The 18,981-nt window shown below is 51.6% G+C and overlaps 1 protein-coding gene across 7 annotated transcripts; it reads left to right on the forward strand.

Moving 5' to 3' along the window:
- The first annotated feature begins 7,567 nt into the window (after window positions 1-7,567).
- NFATC4 (nuclear factor of activated T cells 4) lies at window positions 7,568-18,323 on the forward strand. Of its 7 annotated transcripts, none has more exons than XM_025391667.1 (11): window positions 7,568-7,655; window positions 8,630-8,758; window positions 9,825-10,920; window positions 12,739-12,901; window positions 13,471-13,670; window positions 13,997-14,169; window positions 14,628-14,768; window positions 15,932-15,987; window positions 16,247-16,373; window positions 16,566-17,147; window positions 17,906-18,323. In XM_025391667.1, exons 1-11 carry the CDS (start codon window positions 7,646-7,648, stop codon window positions 17,971-17,973), a joined length of 2,745 nt encoding a protein of 914 aa, XP_025247452.1. In that variant the 5' UTR covers window positions 7,568-7,645; the 3' UTR covers window positions 17,974-18,323. The 7 variants fall into 7 exon arrangements, with proteins under 7 accessions (XP_025247452.1, XP_025247456.1, XP_025247451.1 ...); XM_025391671.1 differs by having other exon boundaries at window positions 16,566-16,826; XM_025391666.1 differs by lacking the exon at window positions 7,568-7,655 and adding an exon at window positions 7,668-7,958.
- Window positions 18,324-18,981: the final 658 nt, after the last annotated feature.

Genomic DNA, 18,981 nt, shown 5'->3' on the forward strand with positions numbered 1-18,981 from the left:
AAAAAAAAAAAAAAAAAAAAAAAAAAAAAAAAAAAAAAAAAACAAGCCTGCACATGTATTTCCTAAATCTAAAATAAACATTAAAATTATTAAAAAGAAGAAGAAGAAGAAAAAAGAATATCCTATAGTAGAAGAAAGAGACAAGAGAAAACATTGGTAACTGGAATCTATGGGTAATCCCAAACCCCATTTATCTAGTTTGCAGAGGCTGCTAGTTGAGTCCAACAACCTTTCTCCCCATCTTCCTTAGTAATAGAACCTGTCATTTTTTAGCCAGACATATGTTCACTTGGAATAAATACATTTTCTAGCCTCTATTGCAGCTATATGTGGCCATGTGACTAACTTCTGGCCAATTGATAGTAAATATAAATGGTGTGTGGGGGAAGAGAGTTTGCATTTTTCTGCTTTTTCTCTGCTTGTTCGTTTAAACCAGGATGTGAGGGCTGCACCGTAAGTGGTCATCTCCCGTGCAGTGGGATGCTAAGGATGGTGCAGCAGTAAGACAGGAGGAGCCCGGGGGCCTGTTGGTTGTGGAGCCACCATCCTAGGCCTTGAGTGCTGAGCTACAAAGCCTTTATATGAATGAGAACAAAACTACCTCATTTAAGCCACTGAAATTTCAGGTTTTTATCTCATTACCTAGCCAAGTCTATTCTAATGGATGCATCTAGTTATTTCAACACCATCTCTTATCAACTTTTCAATCAGTCAATCATGATCTTTATCAATCTTTGTATCCCAGAGCCTAGCATGGTGTATGGCACATAATAGATGTTCAATAAATGTCAGAGACTGAATATACAAATGGAAAATGGCCATATATAAAAACAGAATCCTGACCCACAATCTGCCACAATTAGTCCAAGAAACTAACCCATTATCTATCTTTACCAGCCCAGGAAACCAGCTGACTAAAAGTCATGCCTGTAATCCCTGCCCTTTGGGAGGCTGAGGTGGGCAGATCACCTGAAGTCAGGAGTTTGAGACCAGCCTGGCCAACATGGTGAAACCCCGACTCTACTAAAAATACAAAAAATTAGCCGGGAGTGGTGGCATGCACCTGTAGTCCCAGCTACTCAGGAGGCTGAAACAGGAGAATTGCTTGAACCCAGGAGGCGGAGGTTGCAGTGAGCCAAGATTGTGCCACTGCAATCCAGCCTGGGTGACAAAACGAGACTCTGTCTCAAAAAAAAAAAAAAAAAAAAGTCAGACTTGTGAAAAATCAGATCACTATCTCTAGCAACCAGCCCAGGAATCCAAACAATAACCCTTTCAAAAACCTGCTCGAAACAGCCAGGACTTGATTAACAACAGACAGCCATGCATCCCTAACCCATCATGTATGATGCATCACTTCTAATATTTTTTCTTTACTCCATTTTGCGGATGAAATGATGCTCCACTTCTAGTTAGGCCACCCTTGGCTTCCCCATGCCACAGCCTCCACTCAGGGCATACCCGAAGCCTTCCCTTTGTCCACTATAAAGCTTTCCTGCTCCTCTGCATGCTTTTGAGTCGCTGCCAAAATGCAAGTGATGGTGGCTGACTCACTTGTGATAGAGAGCTCTGAATAAATAGTATTTGCCTGTTTTCATTGGTTAGCTTTCATTTATTTCTATAAGTATTTGCTAATTAGATCAATCAAAAAGTAAAGATGTAGGTAGAGAAATAAGACAAGGTACCTCTCATTAGAGAATTTACACTCTAGTTGGGTACTCAGACATTAAATAAGTACACAGTTATTTATTTATTTGTTTGTTTGTTTTGAGACAGAGGCTCACTCTGTTACCCAGGCTGGAGTGCAATGGCGTGACCTCAGCTCACTGTAACCTCTGCCTCCTGGGCTCAAGTGATCACCTGCCTCAACTTCCCAAGTAGCTGGGACTACATGTGTGCACCACCACGCCTGGCTAATTTTTATATTTTTTGTAGAGATGGAGTTTCGCCACGTTGCCCAGGCTGGTCTCAAACTCCTGGGCTCAAGTGATCTGCCTGTCTCAGGCTACCAAAGTTCTGGGATTACAGGTGTGAGCCATCGTGCTCAGCCTATGCAGTTATCTTATTATAATTGGGATGTGTGTTATGAAGATCTGAGATGGTAGTTGAGATACAGAGATGAGTAAAAGGTAGTCAGGCAAAGGGGGTTGTGTAGAAAGAGAGATCTGAGCAGGAAAAACAGCATCTGCTAAGTAATGGAAGCAGGAAGAACTTGGTACCTACCAGGAACTGAAAAAGCCCAGTACCTTGCAAAGGCTGTGCATCAGGTCCTGCTGACTAGTTCCCTAGAACCACTCTGGTTCTCATTCGTCCTGAAGCCCGACTGATTCTCCTTTTCTTTGGTTCTGTGAGGTCTGCCTTCATAATATTCCTCTTTTGCTTAAGTTACAAGAAGTCAGTTTGTGTTGCTTCCAAGCAAACATCTCCTATTGATAGAATTGCTCTGTTATATCTCTTGACTTATTTTTGTTAAACTCTTTTATTATCATAAAACTTTTCATGTGTTTATGTCTTATCTCTCAATTAGATAGTATGTATCTTAATGGAGCCACTAAATTTTGGGGGTGATTTGTTATACAGCACTTGTTCACACTTGAGTTCCAGGATCTATGTGATGAGATCTAGATTTCTGAGCCTGAGTTTGGTACCACAATGGGATGAGGCTTCAGGGTCTCGTAGGGTGGGGATGAGTATGGGAGGAATGTGAACTGTTCTGACCAGAGGGCAGACTGTGATAGATGGTGTTTCCCAAAGATGGTCACAAGTGTATACCCCATTCTCCATGCTCTTCTTACAGTATATCTGATACTGCTTCCACCTGGAGGTGGGAGTGTATGTTCTCACCCCTCCATTCTGGCCAGGGGCTGTGACTGTCTGACCAATGGAGTCCAGCTATATGACTTTCAAGGCTAGGTCATAAAAAGGAGGTAGATTCTGCTTGGAGCTCTCTCTCTTTCTGTTGATACTTGCCATGTTGTGAGGAAGCCCAAGCCTCATGGAGCAGTCATGTGTACATGGTACAGCCAGTTGCCCTAGCCGAAGTCTCAGTCAACAGCATCAACTGCTAGACATGGTGATACTAGCTCCCAGCCTTCAAGTTCTCCACCAGACATTGCTGAGCAGATAGAAGCCTTGCTCACTGCACCATCTGTACTTTTTACTCAGAGAAACCATGAGAGACAATGATCATTGTGGTTTAAAACTATAAAGTTTTGGAAGTGATATGTTATGAAGTAATAAATAATACATTATGTGATAATTTGGAATGTTTGTGTTTAAAATATTTCAACTGAGACACTTGAAAGCTATTAGCTTCAATCCTGGAGAAACAAAGACACATTGCAATTTCTGAAATTTATTGTGAAATGGGGCTTTTATGAATCTCATCAATCTTATCCTTAGGTTTAAGATTTTTTTTCCCCTAAGGCCAGGCACAGTGGCTCACACATGTAATCCCAGCACTTTGGGAGGCTGAAGCCAGAGGATTGCTTGAGGCCAGAGTTCAAGACAGCCTGGGCAGTACAGGGAGACTGACTCAACAAAAATTAAGACACATCTGTAGTCCTAGTTTCTCAAAAGGCTGAGGCAGGAGGATCACTTGAGCCTAGGAGTTCAAGATTACAGTGAGCTATAATTGTGTCACTGCACTCCAACCTGGGCCACAGAACAAGATGTTGTCTCAAAATATATATATATATATTTTTTTTTTCTAGAAAATTATATATCTGTTACTTCATGGGAAAAAATTTTCGAAATTAAAATTAGCTTTCAGCCATAAAAAGGAATAAAGTACTGATACATAAAACAATATGGATGAACCTTGGAAACATTATGCTAAGTGAAAGAAGCCAGACACAAAAGGCCACATATTGTATAATTCCACTTACATGAAATGTCGAGAACAGGCAAATCCATAGAGACAGAAAGTAGATTTGTGGTTTTTAGGGGCTGGAGGAAAGGGAGAATGCAGAGTGACTACTAACTAATAGGTATAAGATTTCCTTCTGGGATGATGAAAATGTCTTAGAATTAGATATAGTGATGATTGCACAACTTGGTGAATATACTAAAACCCACTGAATTGTATACTTAAGAGTCAATTTTATGGTATGTGAAAGGTATCTCGGTAAAAATTAAAATTACTAAGTTTTCTTTGATCAACTAGGAGTGACAGAGATCCATAAATCTGTCTATACGGTCTACTGAAGATATATACATGAAGATCTTTTTTTGTGACAGTCTTGCTCTGTCTCCCAGGTGGGAGTGCTGTGGTGCAATCTCAGTTAACTGCAACCTCCACCACCCAGGCTTAAGCAATTCTCGTGTCTCAACCTCCTTAGTAGCTGAAATTTCAGGCATGTGCCACCATGCCTAGCTAATTTTTTGTATTTTTAGTAGAGACAAGGTTTCACCATGTTGGCCAGGCTGGTCTTGAACTCCTGGCCTCAAGTTGATCTGCCCTTGGCCTCCCAAAGTGCTAAAGATCAATTTTGATAAGGTCATCGACAACTTTGTAAAAGTTAAGACTCAAAACAGAATTTGTAATGCTATTTTTCATCCCTGTGATCAAACAATATAAGATACGTCTTTCCTTTTTTAAAAACAAAAAGTTGGCTGGGCTCAGTGGCTCACACCTGTAATCCCAGCACTTTGGGAGGCCGAGGCGAGTGGATCACTTGAAGTCAGGAGTTTGAAACCAGCCTGGACAACATGCTGAAACCCTATCTCTACTAAAAATACAAAAATTAGCTGGGCGTAGGATTACAGATGCCTTAATCCCAGCTACTTGGGAGGCTGAGGCAGGAGAATCACTTGAACCTGGGAGGCAGAGGTTGCAGTGAGCCGAGATCATGCCACTGCACTCCAGCCTGGGCAACAAAGCCAAACTCCATCTCAAAAAAAATCCCCAAAAGTATGTTAATATATTTGAAATTATTAACCCATTGCTTTTCCCTTTCTGTGTGTGCATATGTGTATATACACACAGTAAAGAAATTTTGTGTGTGTGTATATATATATACTGTGTATACATATATACTCTATATACACACTGTGTATATACTGTGTATACATATATACTGTATGACTGTATATATATACACACACGGTGTATATATACTTTATATATATGTATATCTGTGTATACATATATACAGATGTACAGATATATATGTATACATATACATATATATGTAGTATATCTGTGTATATGCTATATAGTATAGTATGTAGCATATCTGTGTCTATGACCTCAGGCCATCCACATGCCTTGGCCTCCCAAAGTGCTGGGATTACAGGGGTGAGCCACTGTGCCTGGCCTTTTAAAATTATTTTTAGTAGAGACAAGGCTGGCCTCTTCTCTTCTATTACATTCTCTGTGGCTCCACAGACGGTCTCAGTAGGATAATATTCCAGTTGCTCAGAGTGGTGACCTGTTCTGTAGCACACCCTTGGATTGGCTTTTCTTCTTTCCAGTTTCACTTTTTCCATTCTTCTCTTTCTGTTCCTTGTGATTGATTTTCACTATAAACTACCTACATCCTGTTCTTGTCTCAGGCTCTACTTACTGGAGGAGCCAAGCCTAAGACACATTCCTGTGTAAAATGTGATGGAATGAATTAGTAAACTCGACAAGGACCTGGCAGGCCTGGGTTCCAAATCAACTCTGTTACCTGATTTGTAAAAGTCACTTTATCTACTGAAGAGGTGGGCATTTTCATCATTATTTTCAGGTGGTACTATGGCAAAGGATCTTCAAACCGTTTGATAACTGGAAAAAAAAAGCAAGAAAAATGTTTGTCACGCCCATAAAAAGAGCATGTGTGTGTGTGTGTACATGTTAATAAAGGCATAGAAAATGGTGGACCATCACGGTTTACTACATATTTTTGTATAGCTTGGATTGTTTACAAGAAGAATGCATATTAGTTAGCTTTATTTAGACCTCTGGGGAAAAAGAGAAGACTGCATCTTGTGTAATTAAAAAAAGAAATAAATAACGTCCACCTCCAAGGCAGTTGAATGATGCTTGTTAAAGTGCAGAGCAGAAGCCACCAACCAAGGTAAGAAAGCCGAGCTGTGCTCCCGTATGTGCGCTAGGAGGCAGCGGAGCTAAGACCCAGGCCAGGCGGCGCAAGAAACCGCGAACCGAGGAAGGGCGGCTGGGTCTTTGTGGTCGCCAGGGGGCAGAAGTGCAGGGCAACCTAACTCTGCAACTACCCGCTGTTGCCCAGGCTCCAACACCAGGCCGAACATTTCAGAAGTCATAAGTTCCATCTCTCTGCCGCAGCCGAGACAGATTGGAGGGTTTTCAGAGTCAAGGGGATGCCCCCCGCCCCCCGCCTCAAAAAGCTTGGCACTCTGAGCAATCTCAACCACTCTCCCCTCTACGCCTTCCTTCCCTACCCCCAACACCCATGGAGGGGAAATTGAGTCACTGGGAGGAGAGGCCAGAGTCATCAGGGGAACCAGGGCCGACGCCAGCCCTCAGGGCCTTCCAGATGCTAGGAGGAGGAGGGTTCTCCAGGAAAACAAAGGGGGGTGAGAGGGGAAGGCGGTTGACTGGGCAGGAGCTGAGCCAGACACATGGAGAAACGCTGCCCAGGATCAAAGGAAATATGACATTTGAAAAGAATGTGCGCGTCTGCATGTGCTGTGCGGGCAGTGAGGGGGCCCGGGGAGGGGCAGAGTCTGGGGGAACAGGGGCTGGGTCTCGGGGTCTCTATCCCTGCCTTTCTCGCCTCCGCTTCCCACCTCTCTTGTCCTCTTAGGTACAGGCTGGTTGATGGGTCGAGGTGTTCCTTGTCCTCCCTCCCCGTGTGTTTCTCCTTCCTTTATTTCCGAGATGAAGCTGGAAGGGAAGTGTAACCTGAGGAGACCAACCAAAGGAAAAAAAAAAAAAAAAAAGAAGAAGAAGAAAATCAAACCAGGCCGCCTTCCGCTCGGCCTCGGAACATTCTTCTCTCCCCGCCGGCCTGGCCTCTTCTCCCCGCCCCTCCTGTGTTGCGGCCCTGGGCTCGGAGCCGGGGCAGCTCCGCACGTCACTGGGGTCCCCGGGGGTTGGGGGGGTCCCCTGGGCGGGCCCGAGGGAGGACCGAGGGGAGGAAGGGAAGCCGCCTCGGCTGCAGCAGAGCTCCGGCCCGTCGGGCGAGCCCTCCCTTCTTTCCCCAGTCCCGTAGAGCCTGTTTCTCATTAGAGTAACGGGCGCGGTCCCCGCCCGGCTTCTGAGTGTTTGTAAACGTCTGACCCGGGGCCGTAGCTTAACCGTTTTGTTGCTGGGATGGGGCGGGGTTGGGGGTGCGGCCCTGAACCGGAGGGATTTAGAGACTGGAGACGCTGCGGCCTCTCAGAGAGGTTTGAAACTGTGTGGGAGAAAATGATAACCACCCTCCCATCCCTCCTACCCACCAGCCTTGCCAGTATCTCCCACCGAGTCACGAATCTCCTAACTCCCTCTCACACAACCCAGGCCTCTCCAAGCCTGACTTTCCCGGAAACTCCAGTCCGGATCTTCCTTCCTCCTCCAGCCCAGGTGACAGGTGTCCAGCCCGGGGCGGGGGCAGCGGGGGAGGGGGGAGCCCACAGGGTCCCGAGGTTTCAGGCCCCTAGTAAACCTGGCAAGGATTTTTAGAAGAGCCGGAGTGGGATGCTATCGGGTCAGAGATTCATTCCAAACTACAGTTCTAGGGAGGAGGGAACCAACTTCCCGTGGAGGCTAATTCATGGCCCCTCTGGGTGGCTGGGACAAGGGCAGTGGCAAAGCCTGGCCTGGATCTACGCCCATCAAGGGCTGTGGGCCTAGGGACAGTTCTCAAAGACTCTTTGGCTCGGACTGCTCCCAGAGGCATCCAGGCTGGCTAAGGGTTCTTCATCTTTGGGGGTCGTTGAGGAATGGCTAATGGAGGCACTGATTTGGCAGGGCAAAAGACTTCCAGAAGGCCCGGGCAGAGTAGCCCCAGGCAAGGGACCTGGAAGAATAGCCTTTTCCTCTTCCGAGCAGCTCGGTGCCACTCTGCCCCAGGACCCTCCTGGCGCCAGGCTTGGAGGGAAAGGGGAGGATAAGTGGTTCCGCCTTGCTAGGTGCTATCTACACAGTCTTCAGAACTTAAAAAAGGGTCTTCCGTGGGCTCTCTACCCTGGGGGCCCAGGATGTGGCCCCTTTAAAGCTCTCGGACCCAGAACCTTGAACTGAGACTATGGGAGGTGGGGGCTGGGCTCCCTGAGGGAAATGATTGTCACAACGGCGGACCAATAGGCAACATTAGTATCACTCTTGAAGGACCGTTTTCCAATTCAGTTTTTTTTTTTTTTTTTTTTTTTTTTGGGGGGGGGGGGGGGAAAAGAAAAGAGGGGGGGGGGGGGGGGGGGGGAGGACGAGGGGCGCGTGGTTTTCCCATCTCATCCCTGGAGGAGGGGCTGGAGCATCCCCGGCAGCCAATCAGGGACAGGCTGGGGGGGGGCCGCTTTGAAGAAGTTTGGGGGAAAAAAGTTTGGAAAACTTTCTATAATAACGAGGGGGCTTCTGGAGGGAGGCGGCAGCGACGGAGGAGGGGGCTTCTCAGAGAAAGGGAGGGAGGGAGCCACCCGGGTGAAGATACAGCAGCCTCCTGAGCTCCCCCCTCCCACCCAGGCCGGGACCTGGGGGCTCCTGCCGGATCCATGGGGGCGGCCAGCTGCGAGGATGAGGAGCTGGAATTTAAGCTGGTGTTCGGGGAGGAAAAGGAGGCCCCCCCGCTGGGCGCGGGGGGTTTGGGGGAAGGTTAGTCCGGGGCTGGGAAGGGGTCTTGGGGTCAGTGAGAGGAGGGCCGGGGATCCTGAGTCTGGGGAATTTAAGGCAGCGAGCCTAGGGTGGGGGGTGAGGGAGTCAGAGGTCGAAGGGAGTCGGGGGAGCTTGTTGGCCTGCGGAAGTGAGGCTGGGGGCCCGGGCACCACTTTCTCCTTTTTAGGTCGTGACTGGGGTGGGGGTGGGGGTGCTGTTGGCTGTGCGCCGCCTCCCGGCTGGGCCGCCTGTCACTGAACTGGGGGGCGGGCGGGAACTGCGGCCCCAAGAGCACCAGGCGCCGCCAGGGAAAGGGGAGGTTCGGCGCTGGAGCTGGCGGCTGGCAGCCAGAGCCCTGGCCTGGCCGACTGGACGCCCGGGGCTGGGGGCGCTGTCAGGCCTCGCCGGGGCGCCCCTCCCCCTCCCCCGTCTGGCCGCAATGAGAGGCAGATGGCGGGGACCGAGCCGGGGGCGGCGGCTGCCGCTCGCACGAATCCGCGCTGCCCGCTGCCCCCCTTCCCCCGGCTGGGCCCGGCACGCATCACCCCCTCGGCTGCACCTCCGCCCCCAGATGGCGGGGAGAGAAGGAGGAGCCACCTCCCCTCGTCACCACAGCCCTGACGCCCCCCTCCCCTCTGGCCACGGTTGCGATGGCAACTGGGGCTCCTGCCAGCGCCGTTTGGGGGTTTGGGAACCGCTGCTAATTGGGTTCATGTGTGAGTCGCCCCCAGTCCAGCCCAGTGCCTCAAGAAACACGCCTCCAGGCCCAGCCCCAGCTCCAGCCCCTCTGGACCCACCTCTCTCACCTTAAGACCCACCAGATCGGGTACCCTCGGTCCCAGGATCCAGGGGCCAGTGGGCAAAGTCCTGGCATGCCTGCTTCAATCTCCTCCATCTTCCCAGGTCCAACTCTGCTTTTGTCTTGTGGCTCAGAAGGTCTCCTTGCTGAGGGGCAGGGAGCATAGGAGGACTTGGGGCCTGGGGGCCTGGCCACTTACGGAACCTAGCCATCTCACCTGCTTCTCTCTTTCCCCCTCTCCCTCTGCTCCTCTTCCCATTTTGACAGAACTGGACTCAGAGGATGCCCCGCCATGCTGCCGTCTGGCCTTGGGAGAGCCCCCTCCCTATGGCGCTGCACCTATCGGTATTCCCCGACCTCCACCCCCTCGACCTGGCATGCATTCGCCACCGCCGCGCCCAGCCCCCTCACCTGGTACCTGGGAGAGCCAGCCCGCCCGGTCTGTGAGGCTGGGAGGACCAGGAGGGGGTGCTGGGGGTGCTGGGGGTGGCCGTGTTCTCGAGTGTCCCAGCATCCGCATCACCTCCATCTCTCCCACGCCGGAGCCGCCGGCGGCGCTGGAGGACAACCCTGATACCTGGGGGGACGGCTCTCCTAGAGATTACCCCCCACCAGAAGGCTTTGGGGGCTACCGAGAGGCAGGGGGCCAGGGTGGGGGGGCCTTCTTCAGCCCAAGCCCTGGCAGCAGCAGCCTGTCCTCGTGGAGCTTCTTCTCCGATGCCTCTGACGAGGCAGCCCTGTATGCAGCCTGCGACGAGGTGGAGTCTGAGCTAAATGAGGCGGCCTCCCGCTTTGGCCTGGGCTCCCCGCTGCCCTCGCCCAGGGCCTCCCCTCGGCCATGGACCCCCGAAGATCCCTGGAGCCTGTATGGTCCAAGCCCCGGAGGCCGAGGGCCAGAGGATAACTGGCTACTCCTCAGTGCTCCTGGGCCCACCCCAGCCTCCCCGCGACCTGCCTCTCCATGTGGCAAGCGGCGCTATTCCAGCTCGGGAACCCCATCTTCAGCCTCTCCAGCTCTGTCCCGCCGTGGCAGCCTGGGGGAAGAGGGGTCTGAGCCACCTCCACCACCCCCATTGCCTCTGGCCCGGGATCCTGGCTCCCCTGGTCCCTTTGACTATGTGGGGGCCCCACCAGCTGAGAGCATCCCTCAGAAGACACGGCGGACTTCCAGTGAGCAGGCGGTGGCTCTGCCTCGGTCTGAGGAGCCTGCTCCATGCAATGGGAAGCTGCCCTTGGGAGCAGAGGAGTCTGTGGCTCCTCCAGGAGGTCCCCGGAAGGAGGTGGCTGGCATGGACTACCTGGCAGTGCCCTCCCCACTCGCTTGGTCCAAGGCCCGGATTGGGGGACACAGCCCTATCTTCAGGTGAGGGTTGCGCCTGGCACCACCGCTCTCTCCAGCCATTCCACTAGGGGAGCAGGAGGGTCAAGGGATGGATTTTAAGACATTAGTTTCATGCCCCCTGAATTTCAAAAGAGAATCTGCAACCAGCTTAGCAGCTGCCAACTACCTGGTTTTAAAGAGAATTAGAAAAAAAGTGCACCTCTGGATGATTTACAAAAGGGCAACAGTTCCCTGTGGGCCAATTAGAAAAAGCCCCTCTACCCTCCCACCCCCAGCTATTGTAGGAGGATCAACTAGGTTAAGGAGGTGTTCCTGTAGCCTATAGAGTGCTCCCAAGACCCAGCTCTGCACTGGCATGTGGCTGAGTGTGGAACTTGGGCTGGATTTCAGCCTTCCACTCTGGCCCTTTCAATAGGTGCCAGACCTAAGCAGATTTCCACTCTGTTGCAGGAAATTCCCTTTCTCCATTCCTCAATTTCTAGAGCCTGACCTAGCGGCTTAAAAGTATAGCTGCTAACTTGAATAAAATAGCAGATATTTGCAAGTCAAATAATTCATATTAAAACTTGCAGTTCTATTCCTTCCACTCTCAGAGAATCTTGCCCATTTCAATAATCCTAAATCTTGAGCTGGTTCTGTCCAGAAACGTTTCTAGGGGAAAGAAACGTTAACACTGGGACCCCTGGGTTTCCCATAGGGCAAAGTTTCTCAACCTCAGCTCTATTAATTCAGCACTACTATTTTGAGCAGGATAATTCTTTGTTGTGTGGGGGTGTACTGGACATTGTAGGATGGTTTAGCAGCATCCCTGGCCTCTACCCATTAGATACTAGTAGCACCCACTCCCCTAGTTGGGAAAACCAAAAATGTCTTCAGACATTGCCAAATATCTGGGCAATTACTTGGGGGGCAATTACCAGTTGAGATCCACTGTCCTAGGGTATCGGGAGCACAATACAGGATAAGTTGTCCCATCTGAAACCCTTAGCTCCCTGGAACTCCACCTATCAAGCCCCAACTAGTGGAAAGAGAGCTGGCTTGGGAGCAGAATGTACTCAGTCCTAGGTCTGTCAGTAGCTGCTGGCTTCGGTTTCTTTTTTTTTTTTTTCCTGTGAGACAGTGTCTTGCTCTGTCACCAAGACTGGAGTGCAGTGGTGTGATCTCAGCCTCGACCTCCTGGGCTCAAGTGATCCTCCTGCCTCAGCAGGAGTAGCTGGGACTACAGGAGCACCAACACGCCCGGCTACTTTTTGCATTTTTTGTAGAGACGGGGTTTCACCATGTTGCCCAGGCTGGTCTCAAACTCCTGGGCTCAAACCATCTTCACAGTGCCCCTACCCCTGCCTTGACTTCCCAAAGTGCTGGGATTATAGGTGTGAGCCAATATGCCTCAATTTTTTAATTTGTAAAACAAAGGGTTCATATCTGAGTCCTTTTCTGGTCTGAAGCAGCAATTCTTTGTTCTTTCCATCCAGGTCTAGGGATTGAGATGGGCTTGAGAATTCTCGGTATCCAAGTGAAGCCTTCCCACCCCAACCCCTGGGCTCAGAGCTGGGAAGAAGGGAGTTTTAGGCCTGTTGTCACCTTTCACACTTCAAGGGGCTCTGTCCCCTACTTCCTCTTGCTTCTGGACTTTTGGATTTCTTCATTTCTTTGTCCTTTTTACAGTTTTTAAAAAATTCTTTTTTTCCCTTTTTTTCACAAGTGTTGATGTACTTCTTTATTTCTTCTGTGCTTTCTTTTCTCTCAGACCCACACCCCCTCCTCCCTCACAGATCCAGTGTGGGCCTGACTGGGGTCTGAGGCTGCACATGATCAATGCTCTTCTCTTCCACCCAGGACCTCTGCCCTACCCCCACTGGACTGGCCTCTGCCCAGCCAATATGAGCAGCTGGAGCTGAGGATCGAGGTACAGCCTAGAGCCCACCACCGGGCCCACTATGAGACAGAAGGCAGCCGTGGAGCTGTCAAAGCTGCCCCTGGCGGTCACCCCGTAGTCAAGGTAAAGGACAGAGAGCAGGCCTGATATCCTTTCTCCTCTCCCAGATGGGTTCCAGCTATGCAGACACATGGCACTGCCCTTTCCCACACTCCCTCTCAGTTCTGACCCTGCAGGCAGCCTGGGGGAGGGGCTGGAGTTGGGGGAGGAGGGGTGCAAGGACCCGGATATACTTTCTACTCCTCTGTCCTTCCACCCCCACTCAGCTCATCCCATGGGACACCAGCCTCATGTCTACTCTGGAAAATGGTGGCCTGCCAGATATGGGGGAGGGTTTAGGCTGAGGCCAAAAGTCACTGGGAGTTAAGTTTTCTCTATATTGAGTTGGGCCAGTCTCTTTGGAGGCTCTTCTGCCTTTGCCCAGCCCACTTTGGGCTTTATTCCAAGAAAAACACTGTGAACTCCAGGCCATGTTTTCTCCACAACGGGTGCCCAGTTCCCCAAGGGATTCCCTTGCAGGATATCCTTTATCTTTCACCATTCTCATCCCATGGTGGACTGAAAATCTAGGGATGAATAAAGGGTGAGGTGGTAGGGATTTCAATGAAGTGGCCCCTCTCTCCCTCTGCCAGCTCCTAGGCTACAGTGAGAAGCCACTGACCCTACAGATGTTCATCGGCACTGCAGATGAAAGGAACCTGCGGCCTCATGCCTTCTATCAGGTGCACCGTATCACAGGCAAGATGGTGGCCACAGCCAGCTATGAAGCCGTAGTCAGTGGCACCAAGGTGTTGGAGATGACTCTGCTGCCTGAGAACAACATGGCGGCCAAGTAAGTCCCATGCAACTTCCCCTCAGTCTGCAGGCTTTATACTAGCTTTCTCCATTGGGCCTATGCTAGCCCACTTCTTCCTTTTCCAAGAAGAGGTAGACCTTATTCCTAGGAGCTGGCTTCAGGCCTACCCACCATCTGGAAGAGGACTTTTGGGGATGTGGGGGTACCCCACAGAGGCCGTCTGTGGGTTAGAAAATAACCTCCTAGGCACTCATCGAAAGTCATTCAGGGCTTTGGATGGAGGGCGGGAACTTCCCTCTTTAGGGATGTATCACCATTCTGGCTTCAGCTAGGAGGGCTTGCCATCCATCCTTTGCCTCCAGCATTGACTGTGCGGGAATCTTGAAGCTTCGGAATTCAGACATTGAGCTTCGGAAGGGTGAGACGGACATCGGGCGCAAAAACACACGTGTGCGACTGGTGTTCCGGGTACACGTGCCCCAGGGCGGCGGGAAGGTCGTCTCCGTACAGGCAGCGTCGGTGCCCATCGAGTGCTGTGAGCAAAGAGGCCCTGGGCCATCTCTCTGTCTCTTGCAACTCTTGTCTGTGTGTGTGTGTCTGTCTGCCCATTCCCTCTGTAGCGTCCTGTGCCCTGTCTGTCCTGAGTAGCTCTATAGAGGACTCAGGCTTTATTTCTATGCTAGTTTGCCCTTGCCACAGACTCTGTCTCTGGGGTGGCCCAGAGTGACCCTGGACCCTATCTGTTCCTGGGGTGCCCTGTACCCTTGTTTGGGAAACTCCCTGGTCTACTCTGTTTAACCCTCTCTCTGCTCTGGGAGTGGCCCCTTACATGGTGTGTGTGACTCCATGGATATTACTGGTTTATTTGTGTGTCTACTGCTGAGGAGGGCTCCCTCAGAACCCTGTGGCAGTTTTTCCAAAGTGGGTGGGGGTAGAGGAGGCCACCTCTCCATGCCCAGCCCAGACAGTCCTCTTCCTTGCACTGCTCTGCAGCCCAGCGCTCAGCTCAGGAGCTGCCCCAGGTGGAGGCCTACAGCCCTAGTGCCTGCTCTGTGAGAGGAGGCGAGGAACTAGTACTGACTGGCTCCAACTTCCTGCCAGACTCCAAGGTGGTGTTCATTGAGAGGGGTCCTGGTGAGTACCTGCTGCAGAGGGGAGGACAGGCAGGGAGAGCTTGGGAGTGGCAGGTGAAATATCTCTGGCATTGTCACTAAACTAGCCAGTGGAGCCTCAGTTTTTTTTATTTGTAAAATGGGACAGACAGACTACCTTTTCTATTATACTGTCTGCTTTCCATGTGGGATGCGTATGACAACAATCTAATATATTGAGCATGCTGAACAAATGGAAGCGATGCACATTCTGTCTATTAAAGAGGAGGCTCCTTCGAGATAATTTATCCCATGTAGATAGGCTCCCCGCTGGGCCTCTCTTGAGTTATGGGCAGTGATTAACAGAGCCTGTTAGGTGCCCTGAGATGGAGCTGCAGGAGTGGAGGAAGGGAAGACTGAGGGTTCGAGTTGCCAGCACCAACCTGAGGCCTTTGCCCTCTCCAAACACTGCTCACCAAGAGCCTCAGTCCCTATATCCTATTTTTTTTTTTTTTTTTTTTTTGTAGCAGGGTCTCACTTTGTCACCCAGGGGAGTGCAGTGATGCAATCATGGCTCACTCCAGCCTCAACCTCCTGGACTCAAGCAATCCTCCAAAAATATTTTGTGTAGAGATAGTGTCTCCCCATGTTGCCCAGGCTGGTCTCAAACTCCTGGACTCAAGTGATCTTTCCACCTTGGCCTCCCAAGGTGGGAGTGGTGGGTGGTGGGATTTATAGGCATGAGCCACTACATCTGGCCCCTATATCCAAATTTAGCATCCTAGGACCATGTCAGAGCTTCTCTAGAGATTCTGGGTCATGATACTTGAGTGTCTCATTGCCTTCTGTCAAGCTAGGACCCTTTCCTACCTTTAGTCTTCCTTCTTGGCATTATCATGGGAGAGGATGTTTGGAGTTGGGTGGGAGGGCTCAAGAGTTGCTTCCGTTACTGACTCCCTCTGGTTTCTGGGCTGGTCCTGCCATTTCCCTTGGTCTCAGTTTGCTTCCCTGTACCTTGAGGACAGTTTAAAACCCTACCTCTTCCACTCACATTAAGTTAACATGCAGTGGGCTCCTCTGTGTGTCAGATCTTCTAGGGCCTTCTGAATTTGGCCTTGGCTCTAACAGGAGGGGAAATGGCAGAGAACTAGGGCAGGGGGCAGGGGCGCTGGAGTTGGGCTGCAGCTCTCTGTTCCCTCTGGACAGATGGGAAGCTGCAATGGGAGGAGGAGGCCACGGTGAACCGACTGCAGAGCAATGAGGTACCAGTGTCACTAGGATACCTCCCGGGGGCGCGGGGTGGGAGAAGGCAGGGGATTCTCAGCTGGGTCCTCTTGCTCATGGGAGTGGACTTTTCTGGAGAAGGTAGACTGGCCATTCTGTAAGCAGGTGCATCTCTAGGGAATGAACTTTGCATCTTAGGAAATGGAGAAAACTAGGAGGTGGAGTCTGGGTCCCTGGAAAGGCTGGGCTAAGCCCAGATGCCTGAGGGCTCCCTGCCTCATTTTTACTCTTCCCTAGGTGACGCTGACCCTGACTGTCCCTGAGTACAGCAACAAGAGGGTGTCCCGGCCAGTTCAGGTCTACTTTTATGTCTCCAATGGGCGGAGGAAACGCAGTCCTACCCAGAGTTTCAAGTTTCTGCCTGGTGCGCTCTGGGACAGCCCATGGTGGGGGTATAGGGATATGGGGAGCTGGAGCAGGGGCAGAGGGAAGCAGTGTCCATCATGAGGGGCCAAGGGGTGAATGGAACCTGGGAGGAGCAGGCACCTGGAAGGTGTGCAGTGTGGAGACTACCAGACCTCTCACCAGCATGTCCTCCCACTTCTTGTCTTCCCAGTGATCTGCAAAGAGGAGCCCCTACCAGACTCATCTCTGCGGGGCTTCCCTTCAGCATCGGCACCCCCCTTTGGCACTGACATGGACTTCTCACCACCCAGGCCCCCCTACCCCTCCTTTCCCCATGAAGACCCTGCTTACGAAACTCCTTACCTATCAGAAGGCTTCGGCTATGGCATGCCCCCTCTGTACCCCCAGACGGGGCCCCCACCATCCTACAGACCGGGCCTGCGGATGTTCCCTGAGACTAGGGGTACCACAGGTTGTGCCCAACCACCTCCAGTCTCCTTCCTTCCCCGCCCCTTCCCTAGTGACCCCTATGGAGGGCGGGGCTCCTCTTTTCCCCTGGGGCTGCCATTCTCTCCTCCAGCCCCCTTTCGGCCTCCTCTTCCTGCATCCCCACCGCTTGAAGGTCCCTTCCCTTCCCAGAGTGATGTGCATCCCCTACCTGCTGAGGGATACAATAAGGTAGGGCCAGGCTATGGCCCTGGGGAGGGGGCTCCGGAGCAGGAGAAATCCAGGGGTGGCTACAGCAGCGGCTTCCGAGACAGTGTCCCTATCCAGGGTATCACGCTGGAGGAAGGTGGGTGTGGGACTGGGGGCTGTGAGTATGAGTGTGTGCAAGAGATTGCTGTGCATGTTTGCTGAGGGCTGGAGCTGGGCTTTTCAGAGATTGGGCATCCCTGGTCTCTCAGGGCCAGTTAGAGGTTCCCAGGTGGCATGTTCTTGATTCCTATGGCTGCCTGAATCCAATTAACTGAATTCTGAAGGGTGCATGGGGTAACTGTCTCAGCCTTTCTTCTGCCTCTGCCTCTGCCCTCTGCTCCAAATCATAAAATCTTAGAGCTAGAAGCACTTTCAAGATCATTCTATCCAGCTCACTCAATTTGCAAGTTCAGGCACTGAGTTCCAGAGAGGGATGGTAGCTTGCTGAGGTCCCAGTCAAACACACTTGCATTGCCTCAGCTTTCCCCTAAACACGGTGTCTGTGGTCAGGGTTGGTGAGGAGGAGCTTTCCTGTTTTGCCTCTCCTTCCTCCCGTTGGCTATACCCATCTCTGGCCCTGCTGATACCAATTCCCCTGACATTTCAGGCTAAGCCAGCAGGAAAGGGCTAGGACAGGTGCCTGGGAGTCCACATGGAGGGAGTTGGGCAAGATTTGATTCGGAGCAGGTGTCAAGACACGTTGGGGAAACTGAGGCCCAGTGGAAGAGAAGCCAGTAGAGGAGGAATCTAGAGGCCTCCTAGATTAAGGCCTGCCTGGAATGGATTGGGGGTGGGTCTTTGGAAAAGGAGGGGACCCACCTCTAGCCCAGTCTCTCAACTGCCCCTCCTTTACAGTGAGTGAGATCATTGGCCGAGACCTGAGTGGCTTCCCTGCACCTCCTGGAGACGAGCCTCCTGCTTGAACCACCTGAACTGTCATCACACGGCAACCCCAGCCCCAGCCTCAGCCCTGCCCCCTTTCCCTCCTTCCTGGAGTGGTGGCTACAGAAGCTTGGGGCCAATCCTGGCTCCTCTTTCCCCAGCTTCTGTTTGTCTCACTGTCTTCCCTCCCCTCCCCCAGCTGAGGTGTGGCCCCCAGGCCTGGTGCTGCCTTGGAGGGCTGGGGGAAGTAGCTGTGGAGGAGGGAGGAGGGTGGAGACTGAGGCTAGGTGCCAGAATGGACTGGAGTGAAGGCATGTCTAGAGTGTGGGCAGGCTGTTGTGCTGGGAAGCTGGGGACACGTTGATGGTAATAAACTGCTCAATGACCAGTGTTTCAGGCTCCAGAGCTCTTTGGAGAGACGGGTTGGGGCAGCTTACTCCAGCCCCGGTCCAAGGAGGCCCAGAAGTTGGAAACAGACGGAATGTGGCTGGGAACATTGCATCCCAAAGAGCTCAGTGGAGGAGGCTGGGGAAGGCATGAAGGGGCTAGGAGGCTCCTTGACTGGGGCCAGGATTGGGGGCCAGGGCTTGAGTAGGCCTCTCCACTCTCCTCCTTGGGGGTCCAGATTCCTTAGGAGCTTTGGGATGGGGCCCAGGAGGCTGCATTTTTCAAGCTCCTTAGTCTTGCCACCACACAGATGATTCTGATCTATAGCCAAGAAGAGGACACACTGATGTAGTTGATCTCTCTCATTTACAAAGGAGGATTCTAAGATTCAGAGAGAGAAAGGGACTTGCCTGAGGTCACGTAGATAATCAGCAGCATGTTGAACTGCACTCCTGGGCTCCTGTCCCCCGCCCCCATTCAGACACGCTGACTCAGGAGGTCCAGGCCTCTAAGGCTTCTCTCCCTGGAGTGAGGGTGGAGGTGAGGGAGAGCTAGCACAAGCTCTCCCTCTGGATCCTCCACTCCTGGGGATTATGAAGACATTCTGGAAAGATTTGTGCTTCAGAGGTAGACTGCAGAAAGCAAACAGTCTACCCAGCAGC

Source organism: Theropithecus gelada, chromosome 7b (genome assembly GCF_003255815.1).
Source record: "Theropithecus gelada isolate Dixy chromosome 7b, Tgel_1.0, whole genome shotgun sequence".
Classification (NCBI taxonomy): Eukaryota; Metazoa; Chordata; class Mammalia; order Primates; family Cercopithecidae; genus Theropithecus; species Theropithecus gelada.